General features: G+C 40.4%; 1 protein-coding gene across 2 annotated transcripts; it reads left to right on the top strand.

The window, feature by feature from the left end:
* Positions 1-5,612: 5,612 nt before the first annotated feature.
* LOC106585360 (Krueppel-like factor 9) lies at positions 5,613-14,445 on the top strand. Of its 2 annotated transcripts, XM_014171470.2 has the most exons (3): positions 5,613-6,059; positions 9,206-9,381; positions 13,277-14,445. In XM_014171470.2, the coding sequence occupies exons 1-3, from the start codon at positions 6,049-6,051 to the stop codon at positions 13,552-13,554; spliced, it is 465 nt and encodes a 154-aa protein (XP_014026945.1). In that variant the 5' UTR covers positions 5,613-6,048; the 3' UTR covers positions 13,555-14,445. The 2 variants fall into 2 exon arrangements, with proteins under 2 accessions (XP_014026945.1, XP_014026944.1); XM_014171469.2 differs by lacking the exon at positions 5,613-6,059 and having other exon boundaries at positions 7,511-9,381.
* Positions 14,446-14,474: the final 29 nt, after the last annotated feature.

Genomic DNA, 14,474 nt, shown 5'->3' with positions numbered 1-14,474 from the left:
CCATGGTGTCCCCGTTGTAGGCTATTTTTCAATGTGTTATGAAAGGGATGCATCATGTTTACCAGGGACACAGGGAATAAATAATGTTCTAACAAACTTTTTCGTTAACATCCAAGAGAAATAATGCTCAGTCAATGGAGGAAAATTCTCTGCAGTCTTAGGGCATTTTCACACATAGTTCTGAGCTATAGTTTGAATTAGAATTAGATTATTTGTTACATTGTATTTACATTTTTTGGGGGTCTGGTTGGTTTCACAATGCCAAAAGTCAAACGAACTAAAATGACAAAACCACATGTTCATGCAGGTAATATGTTTATTGGAGAAAAATGCTCACGTTAAATCCATCTATGATTATCAAGGAGCATAACTTGTGTCCCAAACTTCATATTAGGCTACTTTTGCTTTGGTCTTTCAACAACATGTGGGAGGAAACAATAGCAGCTTTAAGTGCAATGTGAACAGTCTATATTCAGTAGCCTATACAGTGGCGATTTTAGCATGTAAATCTTGGTGGGACAAACTCATTTATTTATGCATGCCAGCAAAGCCACTACACAACACAATACCAAACAATACATTCATTGCACTATAATGGTGACAAAATGTGCCCACAAACTGTTAGGTCCTACATAAAGCTATCCCAACAACAGAGCTTTCTTTTCAGCACCATGGAGCCTTATCTGGCAGCGAAACAGTTAATTCAGCCTTATTTACTGCCTTTAAAAAAATATATAGCTGATGGCTGACTTGTTTAAACAAATGTGGCTTCTACAGACAGTTGAGATGTACAAACTATGTCATAAAGGAACGATGAGTGGATAAGATGCAATCCGTAATTTCAATTAAGACATTAATGAGCGAGTTAAGACAGATGTAGTCAATATAACTTTTTGTTCAGCACCTGACCCAACAGCTTACTACACAACATATACTTAGTATTACTTTCGTAGCTACAGTATACATACAGTGCGTTAGGAAAGTATTTAGAGCAGGTTTTCATCAATGATCTCTCTGTACTTTGCTCCGTTGCTCTTTCCCTCGATCCTGACTAGTCTCCCAGTCCCTGCCACTGAAAAACATCCCCACAGCATGATGCTGCCACCACCATGCTTCACCGTTGGGATGGTGCCAGGTTTCCTCCAGACGTGACGCTTGGCATTCAGGCAAAAGAGTTCAATCTTGGTTTCATCAAACCAGAGAATCTTGTTTCTCATGGTCTGAGAGTCCTTTAGGTGCCTTTTGGCAAACTCCAAGCAGGCTGTCATGTGCCTTTTACTGAGGAGAGGCTTCCATCTGGCCAGTCTACCATAAAAGCCTGATTGGTGGAGTGCTGCCGAGATGGTTGTCCTTCTGGAAGGTTCTCCCAGCTCCACAGAGGAACTCTGGAGCTCTGTCAGAGAGACCATTGGGTTCTTGGTCACCTCTCTGACCAAGTCCCTTATCCCCCAATTGCTCAGTTTTGACGGGTGACCAGCTCTAGGAAGAGTCTTGATGGTTCCAAACTTCTTCCATTTAAGAATGATGGAGGCCACTGTGTTCTTGGGGACCTTCAATGCTGCAGAAATGTTTAACTACCCATCACCAGAACTGTGCCTCAACAAAATCCTGTCTCTGAGCTCTACAGACAATTCCTTCGACCTCATGGCTTGGTTTTTGCTCTGAGATGCACTGTCAACTGTGGGACCTTATATAGACAGGTGTGTGCCTTTCCAAATCATTTCCAATCGATTGAATTTACCACAGGTAGACTCCAATCAAGTTGTAGAAACATCTCAAGGATGATCAATGGAGACAGGATGCACCTGAGCTCAATATCTAGTCTCAAAGCAAAGGGTCTGAATACTTATGTAAATAATGTATTTTTGTTTTTTATTTTTTACATTTACATTTACATTACATTTAGCAGACGCTCTTATCCAGAGCGACTTACAGTAGTGAATGCATACATTTCATACATTTTTGTTTTTCTGTGCTGGCCCCCCGTGGGAATCGAACCCACAACCCTGGCGTTGCAAACACCATGCTCTACCTACTGAGCTACATATGCAAAAATTTCTAAAGACCTGTTTTCGCTTTGTCAATTTAGAATAAGGCTGTAACGTAACAAAATGTGGAAGAAGTCAAGGGGTCTGAATACTTTCCGAATGCATTGTATCTCCCTGGCAAATTACGTAATTTATTACGTCCCGAGTGGCGTAGTGCTCTAAGGCAATTGGTTTGGCTGGGGTAGGTAGTCATTGTAAATAATTTGTTCTTAACTCACTTGCCTAGTTAAATAAAACAATATTTTTAAAAATTACGCAAATTATGCAGCGGCATACAAGACATTTTTGGACTCACCTTGTTGTGCTGTGCTCACTTGAACAGGAAGGTGACGAAGCGGTCCTTGTGAAAAAAAATTTCATAAAACTTTGTCAACAAAGTCTTGCATTCTCTGTATGTATGGTGATTTCAAGACATCTGGGAACTCTGAAAAAGCAAGGTTGAATTATGAAGTCAGTGATCTTCAGGTCGGAGCTCTAGAAAGAGGCCAGAGTTCCCGACTTGGAATTCCGAGTTGGATGACCATTCAATATGTATTTTCCCAGTCTGAGCTTGTTTCTATCCGAGTTCCCAGTTGTCTTAAACTTACTGGAGTCTGAGATTTCTCAGTTCAGAGTTTCCAGTAGTTTTGAACGCGGCAGAAGTCATGGTGGATTGACAGCATGGCCAATGTATTCAACCTTTCTGGCCCATGGTGTTGCATATGAATGTTTTTCCTTTTAAGCTTGGAAAAGAGACCCTTAAAACCAGACTTGGACCACACACCCTCTCCACCAAATAGCAGGGGAAGCAAAATAGCAAAATAGTGATTGCTTTGCAACGCTTGCAGTTAGCCACTGATTCCTTCCAAACCACTCATTGTTGAATTTGCGATTTCCAACTTGTGTAATGTTTATGTCCAATGCCCGATGAGCACCGACACGTTTTATCTATAATTTCTCTTCATTATTTATCTTCATTTGACAAGGATTAAAAAGGATTTGCCAGTAGATGGCGACGTGATTCATAAGGACGACTCCTTGTCTAGGTTGCTAGCTAAGATTTTGAAAGTATGTTGTTGACATGATCAGTCCAATCAAAGCTACAGTAGACTTGATTTGACATCATTTTATCTATGGCCAATGACATTGAGCCTTCTTGGATGGGCACTTCTAATGTAAATCTATGGTAGCACCCAAGGGGGCTTGAACTTTCTAGCTCTCCCTGTAGATTATGCGGTGATGTAGTGTCCCCATGAGTGACAGAACACTGAGCCAATCATGGCGCAACTAGAGAAGACTACCAACCCTTATGGTCTGTATTTTCTGATGGCTGCCGCACCACCACAGAAAGCACTGAGCTAGGCTAAAACAGCTGCATTTTGGAGCTGCCTTACTCAAGAAAGCAAAAAAAGAGACTGTTTGTATGTGGCTTTATTAACTCAATATATATATATTTTTTTTTTATATTGTTTGCAAACTGATATGTGACACGTATTAATGCCAAAATAACATGCAAAACAAGCAACAAACATAAAATAAAATATATACAGTGCATTCGGAAAGTATTCAGACCCCGTAACTTTTTCAACATTTTGTTACGTTACAGCCTTATTCTAAAATTGATTAAATTGTTGTTTTTTCCCTCATCAGTCTACACACAATAAGTACCCCATAATGACAAAGCCAAAACTGTTTTTTTTTTCATTGTTGTAAATTTATTTATTTTTTAAAATTGAAATATCACATTTACTTAAGTATTCAGACCCTTCACTCAGTACTTTGTTGAAGCACCTTTGGCAGTGATTACAGCCTCGAGTCTTCTTGGATATGACGCTACAAGCTTGGCACATAGTTTCTCCTATTCTTCTCTGCAGATCCTCTCAAGCTCTGCATGGGGAGCGTCACTTCACAGCTATTTTCAGGTCTCTCCAGAGATGTTCGATCCGGTTCAAGTCCAGGCTCTGGCTGGGTCACTCAAGGACATTCAGAGACTTGGCCCGAAGCCACTCCTGTGTTGTCTTGGCTGTGTGTGTAGGGTCGTTGTCCTGTTGGAAGGTGAATCTTCACCCCAGTCTGAGGTCCTGAGCGCTCTGGAGCTGGTTTTCTTCAAGGATATCTCTGTACTTTGCTCTGTTCATCTTTCCCTCGATCCTGACTAGTCTCCCAGTCCCTGCCACTGAAAACATCCCCACGCATGATGCTGCCACCCCCATGCTTCACTGTAGGGATGGTGCCATGTTTCCTCCAGATGTGAAGCTTGGCATTCAGGCCAAAGAGTTACATTTTGATTTCATCAGACCAGAGAATCTTGTTTCTCATGGTTTGAGAATCTTTAGGTGCCTTTTGGCAAACTCCAAGTGGAGTGCTGCAGAGATGGTTGTCCTTCTGGAATGTGCTCCCATCTCCACAGAGAAATTCTGGAGCTCTGTCAAAGTGACCATCGGGTTCGTGGTCACCTCCCAGACCAAGGCCCTTCTCGCCCGATTGCTCAGTTTGGCTGGGCGGCCAGCTCTCGGAAGAATCTATGTGGTTCCAAACTACTTCCATTTAAGTGTTCTTGGGGACCTTCAATTATGCAGACATTTTTTGGTACCCTTTCCCAGATCTGTGCCTCGACACAATCCTGTCTCTAAGCTATGCGGACAATTCCTTTGACCTCATGGCTTGGTTTTTGCTCTGACATGCACTGTCAACTCTGGGACCTAGTATAGACAGGCGTGTGCCTTTCCAAATCATGTCCAATCAATTGAATTTACCACAGCCACAGGTGGACTCCAATCAAGTTGTAGAAACAAGGATGATCGATGGAAACAGGATGTACCTGAGCTCAATTTTGAGTCTCATAGCAAAGGGTCTGAAAACGTATGTAAATAAGGTAATTCTGTTTTTTTATTTGTTATAAATTTGCAAACATTTCTAAAAACCTGTTTTCGCTTTGTCATTATGGGGTATTGTGTGTAGATTGCTGAGGATTTGTTTTAAGTAATACATTTTACAATAAGGCTGTAATGTAACAAAATTTGGAAAAAGTCAAGGAGTCTGAATACTTTCCGAATGCACTGTACATAGATAAATATGTGGGGCTTAAAATACTGAATGACAGGTCGCCACTGAGCCTATATCTCCGGTGTAGCCCCCGTCTCCCCTAATCTGCATCAGATAATGAGCTCTTACTGTACATGAACTGCTTATCACAGAATGTTTCAGAGATATCAAGTTACAGCCTGGAAAAATATGGTACTGCGCAGTCAACCAACCAAGCAACAATACTGAGAGCCTCTGATTCTTTTCCTGTGTTTGGTCTGGACTGGGTTCTCACCTGCCGCAAACCGCATCATGATTGCCTACGAATGGATTCGGACCAAGATCACCCTAAACCGTGAGGCATTGTTTAGTGCGCTCCTAGTGCATATAGTGTTCATACCAATCCAAGCAGATGCTGACTACGGGTTCAATGAACGGACCACATCCACACACATCGATCATTCAACGAGATCTCAAAGTAAAGGGGACTTTCACACCAAATTGTTTTGGTGCAGTTTTTCCGAAAGGTTTTTCCGAACTCTGGTGAGTTTACCCCCTTTGAACTGGTGTGAATACTCTATCCACACTTGGAGCGCACTAAACAACGCACCATGGTTCGCTCAAAAAGTGTGATCTCGGTCCAATTCAATTCGAACAACAGCTGTAGTTGAGAACGCAGTCTGGACCAAACACAGAAAAAGAACGCTAGTCGCGCATTATTATTGGTTGTTTGACTGCGAGCATTTGATGAAATCCATGCAGCATCATAACTTGAAATCTCTGAAACATTTTGTGAGTAGCAGGGCATTTTTGAGCGCATGTTATGCAGATTAGGGGAAAAGGGGGCTATACAAGGGATATAGGATACTGAATATAGCTTATTAATGTCGCAGTTAGAGCGGTTATTGCGCTCTTTCCTGGCGCATGCTGTTGGAAGACCAAAGCGAAAGCAATATGAAGATTGGGAGACACAAGTGATGCTTTATGATAATCAAAAATGGATTTAAGGTAAGTATTTTTGTCCAATAAACAAATGACTTGCATGGACACATGTTTTTGTTTGGGCATTTTAGTTCGTTTGACATTTGGCAACGTGAAACCTATTCAAAAACCAAATTTAAAAAATACAATGTAACAAATTGCCTAACTCTGATACAAACGATAGCTCAAAACAGTATGAAAATGTATGCACTCACTACTTTAAATCGCTCTAGATAAGAGCGTCTGCTAAATTACTCAAATGTAAGAATTGTGTGAAAACGCGTTGCTATATGTTTGTTTGGAACGTAGGCTATCTGGGACAACTACTATAGATTACAGATAGGCCTATATGAAAACAGAGACGCATGCCAATAGAGAGAAATAGTAATGGCGTCTTTTTGTAGGCACTAACTCTGCCATGGTTCGTTGAACAAAGCCTATGAGGAAAATCAATGACGTTTTTGTAGGGGGTTTTGATAATCTTCGAAAATAAGGTATGTGGTAAACACAGGAAACTTATGAGATCTTATACGTTTTGTTAAATGAGACAATATTCATCAACTAACGTCACTTTTTGTGAATTTTGAATAATTTATGTAATGATTTAAAAAAAACACAAAGGCTTCATAATTCATAAAGGTCATGTTAACTGACTGCTATTATATCGTACAACAAAAACGTATAAGATCTCCTAAGCCTGAGATCGTATTTTCGGTGTTTAGCCTATTCCAAAACCCTATTCATTTTCCTGTAAGGATGACTGAACGAACCAGAAACGTTTTTTTTCTGGGTATTGGGACTACAAACTGGGGAGCTCTGTAGCTGTAGCCTAATCTTCGAGGAACTTGGCCCTCTTAACTGCTATGGCGCACGAGTTCATACTCAGTTCACGGAAGAGAACATTCTGTTCTACAGTCGCACGTGGACACACAGGGAGGTGGTGTTGGTTAGAATAACATGTTAGAGCGTACCAACGTGATATACTGTCGGTAAGGGGTGTAGCGGCAATAACAGACATCCAATGACGTGTTTATGGACAGTGGAGAATTCCAGTGCAGACTGTAGATTCAGGCAATAGCCTATGGTCACGACGTCTTCCTACACTCGTATAGCCTATATCCTGTTAGCCTAGTAAGGCCACCAGACATGGGTGTATTGGGGGGGGGGGGGCTATAGAATAATTTCATTCTGATATTAGGCTAGGTCCTAGGCATAGTCTTACCGAAGTCTAACCGGGTTGGGGTAGAATGGAATAAACCACAAGCCTAATTAAACCAGGCACGTGGATATCACGGTGGGGACTGTAGCAACATATTTTCTCCTGACAAGTGGCAACACGGTTTATTTTTTCTTCGAACTGTGTCCTGGTGAGCTCGGAGAAAGGGGTTTACATTTGGAGGGGCTCTTGTTACAAGCAGCCTCATTGGCTGATTTCTCCTACCTCTCAGGACCTGGACTTCATTCTATGTATGCATTTGCAGATGAGTATGCCATAATTGTAACAGAGAAATGAATTATCAGAAACTCAAGTAGAGCAACATTGTTTTAAATTAGTAAGTTCCCTTGAGAGTAAAATGACAAACCACTGAAACATAATGAAGACACGCTGTGGTTATAATAGGCTATGTAAGGTCAGTTAATTCAAATGTAGCCTATAGCTTGTGTTAGTAAATTAAAATAGAACGATTATTAGGCTATTCACTGAGTGAACAAAACATTTCGGTACATCTTCCTAATATTGAATTGCACCTCCTTTTGCTATAAGGGACCATAGCTTTCAACTGGTCAGTCTCTCATGGAAAGGGAAGGTGTTCCTAATGTTTTGTACACTCAGTGTATAACCCTGAGCTAAGAAAATAACCCCAAAAGTTCAAAGTAGGCTACAGTTCGGGATTTGGGAAGCTGTTCAATAGTATTGTAGTGACCTTAACACAACACCTAGTGACCTCGTCAAGAGGTTCGGCCTCGAATTCGCTACAGTATTTATAATTCTTGATATTTTCCCATTGATTCTTGAAGAATATAATCCATAAATGCCTCACGAGTTTAGCACAAAACAGGGTCAGAACTATGTCGACGTCATGGATCTAGTCAGTCCTTGCATCTTGAGCGCTGGATATTCCCAAATAAATGTCACTTTTTAATTGTCATGTGAGGCTATAGGCTACGCTGGAAAAAATGTAAGGGAAAAAATATTCGTTTTTGTCAAAGAGACGTGTTCGGTGCTGAAGAAATGTGTTACGGAAATGAGCTAGAGGAATTGTGTTGCAATGCGCCTTGCCTTAACCCTTGAAAAAGAACACTCGCGCAGTCTGGTCAACAATGATGTGTGGCATGACAGAAACAGTCCCCCTTTTCATATTGTTCATCCAGTGATTGGCCCACCATCCCTTCCATCAATGAATATGAACGAGCTATTCCAAGTAGTGTATACAAAAAATACGTCACTTCTACTCGTAGCCAATTGCAGCCCTGTTTTATTATGACACCCTGGGATTCCGCGAATTTGTTTCTTGGAGTTGGGAACAGCTTCATGCTGTAAAGTAGGACAAGTTGACGCATTTGCGAGGAGAGAAAGAAGACAGCAGAACCTACAACACTATTCCAGGACCGTATTTATTATTTACAGGCTACAGAGAAGTAAATCAAACATAAAGATAATTATCTAGTCAGTAGCCTAGTTACCAAAGAGCGTTTATTTGATCAGTTTCTGTAAAATAGTATTATTTTGAGACACAAAGAAGACGCATGTGGAACTGAAAACCACATGTTTCCTGAAATCTCTGTGATGTGAAGATAACCCACTTGATAAATTACAAGGAGCGTCAATTTATCAAAGGCGAAAATATCAGCATCCGTTTAGGGAACATATTTTTGTTACCGGTTAAATAAATAAAGGCTTCGGCAATGTCGGAGGTTGATCTCGCTGCCGAGTGTTTAGTCTCCATCGCAAACCGCCGCCCACCGGAGGACCGCTGTCCCGATGCCAAACCGAAAGAAGACATGTCGAAAGAGAACCAAGAAAATAGGACTTTGTTAATGGTGGCGATGATTTTGCTCGACCTGAACAAATGTAACCAGATAACACGCAGTGAGACATGTGGTGGGGGTAGTAGATGTCTGGGCCAAAGTGATGCCAACAGCATGGTTAACGAATCCCTGTGTGGTCACAGGGTGAGCGGGGACACTGCAAGGGCGCCACATTCCTCGACAGAAAAGCAGTCACGGAACAAGAAGGCTGTGATTGTGCATGTGTCCTCAGAGAAGAGACATTGTTGCCCGTTCAGCGGCTGTGGGAAGATGTATGGCAAGTCTTCCCACCTTAAAGCCCACCTTAGAGTGCACACTGGTAAGTGTTGTAAAGGTTAAGAAGTAAACTAGATAGTCTATACTGGTATATAGCCTAGCTCTGTATGCCCACACTGGCGCAGAGATTATTGAGAACATAACTTTGACCAGTCTACTATGGCTCTCATAGTTTGTACTAAAGACAATTCGATTTGGGGTATTCTAGAATCTAGATAACCATCGTGCCTACGCTCTGTAGTATGTGTGCGTGTTGTACATAACTCAAATTACACATGAACTGTCTTCCTGTGTGTTTTGATTGCGGAGGTGTATCCATGGGCAGAGAGGTGTGTGCACAAAGTGGGACGTGATTCTTGTTGACACCATAGAGGCCTCTAGTGACCAAAAGGCAGTATTAGCATTGGCAGCGCCATTGAGGGCTTTCACCACTTTAACTAACTGGATGGGATTTCCGACTTCATTGGCTGATCCATCCAGATGACCCTGTTGGAGTCATGCCCAACCAGGACATCAGGAGTGATCAGCCAATCATGAAGAACAAAATGTACTACTTCAAAATGGAGATTGCCTCAATGGAGCTGTGCATGTTGTCACAGGTGCTATAATGGCACAGATACAAAGATGAGTCCTCAATCTCTCATTATGGTTGACACAAATTGTTGAGCAAGAAATGAGAACAGTGTGCATAGTAGTACAGAAACTGACTTCCTAGACATGTAGATACGGCACATAGAGTGGAGGTGTTATAATACCCATAAAACCTAGTGGTTTAGGGACTTGTAGTCTTGCATGTCTACTTTGACGCTAATTAGCATTTTTGAATATGACAGTAAATAGAGCTGAATATATTGATTAAAGTCACCTTGTCCTAGAGAGATTTACACGGTTATCAAAATGTAACGCCAGGGTAAGCCAACATGAAACACAGACCCTATTTTAAGTGTTTCTAAAATCCCCTATGAGAAAGATGAATGGTGGAAAAACGATTGGAACCATTTCTATGTTTGACTGCTAGGTTTTATGGGTATTATGACTCATACTGTGGTACTCTATTCAAACTTCTACTAGGCTACATAGGTCTTGCTCACGTGCTAGTCAGAATTAGGAAACTCAAAGATTTCCGACTTGCTAATTGGTTGTAGTTCTACACGTGCCGCATTCAACCAGTTACAAGTCGGAAATTTCATAGTCCCGACTAGATTGTGAACCTGTCATTATAGACGGGTTGGTCGACAATGTCACAAAAATGATGCGCGCTCATAGATGTGTCCAGAAGGAGTGCGTTGTTATGATTCTGAATGGTCCGATAGCTAGCAACAATGACAAGACGCTGTCGTGCGGAATCGTAGGTGGCTCGTTTCAGCTCTTTGTATCTTGTTATTGATACCATGCCTTGTTTTGAGGTGTTTTGACTGTTTTAATGTTGATGCCAATGTGGCTCAATTCGCTAGCTAGCATTTCATTTGTACATTTGATTTATTTTCATATTCAATTCTATGGGCTAGCGTCCCACCTGCGGGACACAGCCAGTGAAATATCAGGGCGGAAAATTCAAAAACAACAAAATGTCATAATTCAACTTTCTCAAACATACGACTATTTTACACCATTTTAAAGATACACTTCTCGTTAATCTAACCACATTGTCCGATTTCAAAAAGGCTTTACAGCAAAAGCAAAACATTAGATTATGTTAGGAGAGTACATAGACAAAAATAATCACACAGCCATTTTCCAAGCAAGGACATGTGTCAATAAAACCCAAAACACAGCGAAATGAAGCACTAACCTTTGACAATCTTTATCAGATGACACTTCTAGGACATTATGTTACACAATACATGTATGTTTTGTTCGATAAAGTTCATATTTATATCCAAAAACAGCATTTTACATTGGCGCGTGATATTCAGAAAATGTATTCCCACCAAAACGCTGGTGAATGTGCACATCAATTTACAAAAAATACTCATCATAAATGTTGACAAAATATATAACAATTATTTTAAGAATTATAGATAGACTACTCCTTTATGCAACCGCTGTGTCAGATTTTAAAATAGCTTTACGGAGAAAGCACATTTTTCAATATTCTGAGTACATAGCTCAGCCATCACGGTGAGCTATTCAGACACCCGCCAAATTCGGGGCAACCTAAACTCAGAATTAGTATTAGAAATATTGTATTACCTTTGCTGATCTTTGTCAGAATGCACTCCTAGGACTGCTACTTCCACAAGAAATGTTGTTTTTGTTCTTAATAATCCATATTTATGTCCAAATACCTTTGTTCGTGCGTACAGATCACTTATCCAAAGGCAAAACGCGCGAGCGCGGAACGAGAGACAAAAAGTCAAAATGTTCCATTACCGTACTTAGAAGCATGTCAAACGCTGTTTAAAATCAATCTTTATGGTATTTTTTACGTAAAATTGCGATAATATTCCAACCGGACAATAGCATATTCATTCAAGAAGAAAAAGAAGGAACGGCGCGCTCGCGGGACCGAGCATATCCAATCCCTTTGTTCACAGGCAGTCCACTTAGTGACTGATCTCCTATTATCTGCCCAGCGACAGGAGAATGCTGAAATAACTTTCTGAAGGCTGTTGACAGCCAATGGAAGCCTTAGGAAGTGCAACGTGACCCCACAGAAACTGTAGTTTCGATAGAGAATCAAAAGAACTACAATTCTCAGACTTTCCACTTCCTGGTTGGATTTTTCTCAGGTTTTTGCCTGCCATATGAGTTCTGTTATACTCACAGACACCATTCAAACAGTTTTAGAAACTTCAGAATGTTTTCTATCCAAATCTACTAATAATATGCATATTCTAGTTTCTGGGCCAGAGTAGTAACCTGTTTAAATTTGGTACATTTTTTATCCGCCCCCTAGCCCAGACAGGTTAATATAAATTGTATTTGTCACATGCGCCGAATACAACAACCTTACCTTGAAATGCTTACTTGCAGAGTTTTTAAAAAGTAAGTAAGAAAAATGTGCTAAATTAACTAAAGGAAAAATAGTAACACAATAACGAGGATATATACAAGGGGTACCAGTACCGAGTCAATGTGCAGAGGTACAGTTTAGTCGAGGTAATTGCGGTAATATGTACATGTAACGTTAGGTAGGTGACTATACATAGATAATACCAACAACTGTAACAATGTATTAGAGGCAACAGGTACTCATTGTTCAAATGTATTTATGTTTTCAATAAACATTTGGAGAAGAAATATAGTTTACATGTTGTCAACGGTCTAAGTAAACCCTGTCTGTTTTGCCCCATAGTTGCGCACACGTCAGTTTAGTTGCTAATCAACCAACCTGTCTATAGCCCACCATTTCATCCAAGTGTTAAGGACCTGTTACCTATGTTTAATGTGTAGCCTGGATATATTATTGTAATAAACCCACTCAAGCCCACTTATTGTCCTTGGTAACCATGCAACACCCCTTCCTCTTACATCACATATTTCACTACACTCATATTTTTGTTTCTAGACAGGATACCTGGTCATGAAGGAATTCAACACTTGAATGAATTAGGCCTATTTGTAGTACAACTGCTATTGATCAGTCGGTATAATAATGAGCATGTAGAATCCCCTTAAGATCATTTTATACAAATCTTACAATGTTCCTGACATATCTATCATTTCATATAAATGTTGATACATAGAGAACATATTATTGTTATATAGCCTTGTTATAAGAATTCAATATTACAACAGCTCTTAAGTGCTTAATGGTAAGTGACGTTTCAAAACCGGAATTTTCACTCAATTGCACACCTGTAGAATAGAATGTTAGCCAATTTGATTTATTATGAAAAATGTTGACCTTCATTCTGTCATTGAGAACTCCTCAGAATGACTCCACTTATTCCCTCTTCCTTCTCTTTGTCCTCTTGGTGGCTATGATTCTTCAGGTGAGAGGCCATTCCAGTGTACCTGGCCAGACTGCACTAAGAGGTTTTCTCGTTCAGACGAGTTGACACGCCACTACCGAACACATACGGGGGAGAAGCGCTTCACCTGCCCACTATGTGACAAGTGTTTCATGAGGAGTGATCATCTGACCAAACACGCCCGCCGCCACGCAGGCTTTCACCCCAGCATGCTTCAGGGCCCCACAGTCAGAAGAAGCCGCTCCTCCACCTCCTTCTCCTCCTGCGACTCTGGAGACCAGAGCCCTACTGAGGTGTGAGACACACAGGCACAACCAAAATACACTACAGGGAGGTGGAAGTAGGCTAGTTACTTTATATACCCAATAACAAACACAAATACATTTTTTAGCAAAATGTTATGAAAATGTTTTATCTACTGTGGGCCCAGTGCCCGATTGAACATGACCCTGTTTGTTTTCTGTTTGGTAATAACTGGCCTCTAGTGACCCCTAGTGGTATGAGCAATATTATCACTGGAATGACAAAAGCGGTATAAATCGTCGAGCCATTCACTTTCTTCGCATAATATTTCATTTCCTCTTTCTACAAGGAATGCTGTACATTAAGTACATCAAGTAGCAGTGTAATAATATATGTGAAGTATGTCCAAAACAATTCTTTGGACATATATTTTGTTTTTACACTACCAGACAATGAGAGGCCTTATGTATTAAAGTGCTCCATAATGTAATAGTATAAATCACCTTGGTAGTTGTGTGTGTGTGCTAGTAGTTGATATTGAATTGCCTAAATTATGGTTATGTTATAACACAAAGCAGTGCAGTGACGGGTTACTTGTACAACTGAGATAGGTGTCAAATTGCCAACTGAAACTATCCAAATAGAATGTAAAGTTGTGTGTTGCAGCTTAGATTACTATTACAACATTTGCAGTATTGCAACATTTTTTGAACTTTGTACATTATTTTTGTATTTGTATAGGGGATTGTGTAATACTTTGTGCCTTTCAGATTGAATTCATGCTCAGCATTCTTGGACGTTTTGAAGTTGTTCTAATTTTCTGAAAGTCTGAAGCTCCATCTGTCAACCTGTGGATAACTAATTTATAATAGTATTGCTCACTGTAAATACCTGTGTAGTTAATTATGTCAGATATTTTTAACATTAAAACAATTCTTTGTACATCAGTATGATCTATGTGAGGTTGCATCATTTT

Source organism: Salmo salar, chromosome ssa24 (assembly GCF_905237065.1).
Source record: "Salmo salar chromosome ssa24, Ssal_v3.1, whole genome shotgun sequence".
NCBI lineage: Eukaryota > Metazoa > Chordata > Actinopteri > Salmoniformes > Salmonidae > Salmo > Salmo salar.
This window is presented reverse-complemented; position numbering and strand designations above follow the sequence as displayed.

What these genes read in the sequence shown, in the direction of transcription:
- LOC106585360 (XM_014171469.2), top strand. Translation starts at nt 8,940, where the DNA reads ATGTCGGAGGTTGATCTCGCTGCCGAGTGTTTAGTCTCCATCGCAAAC. An exon ending in CCACCTTAGAGTGCACACTG is followed by an intron (nt 9,382 to 13,276) that starts GTAAGTGTTGTA and finishes ATGATTCTTCAG; the next exon opens with GTGAGAGGCCATTCCAGTGT.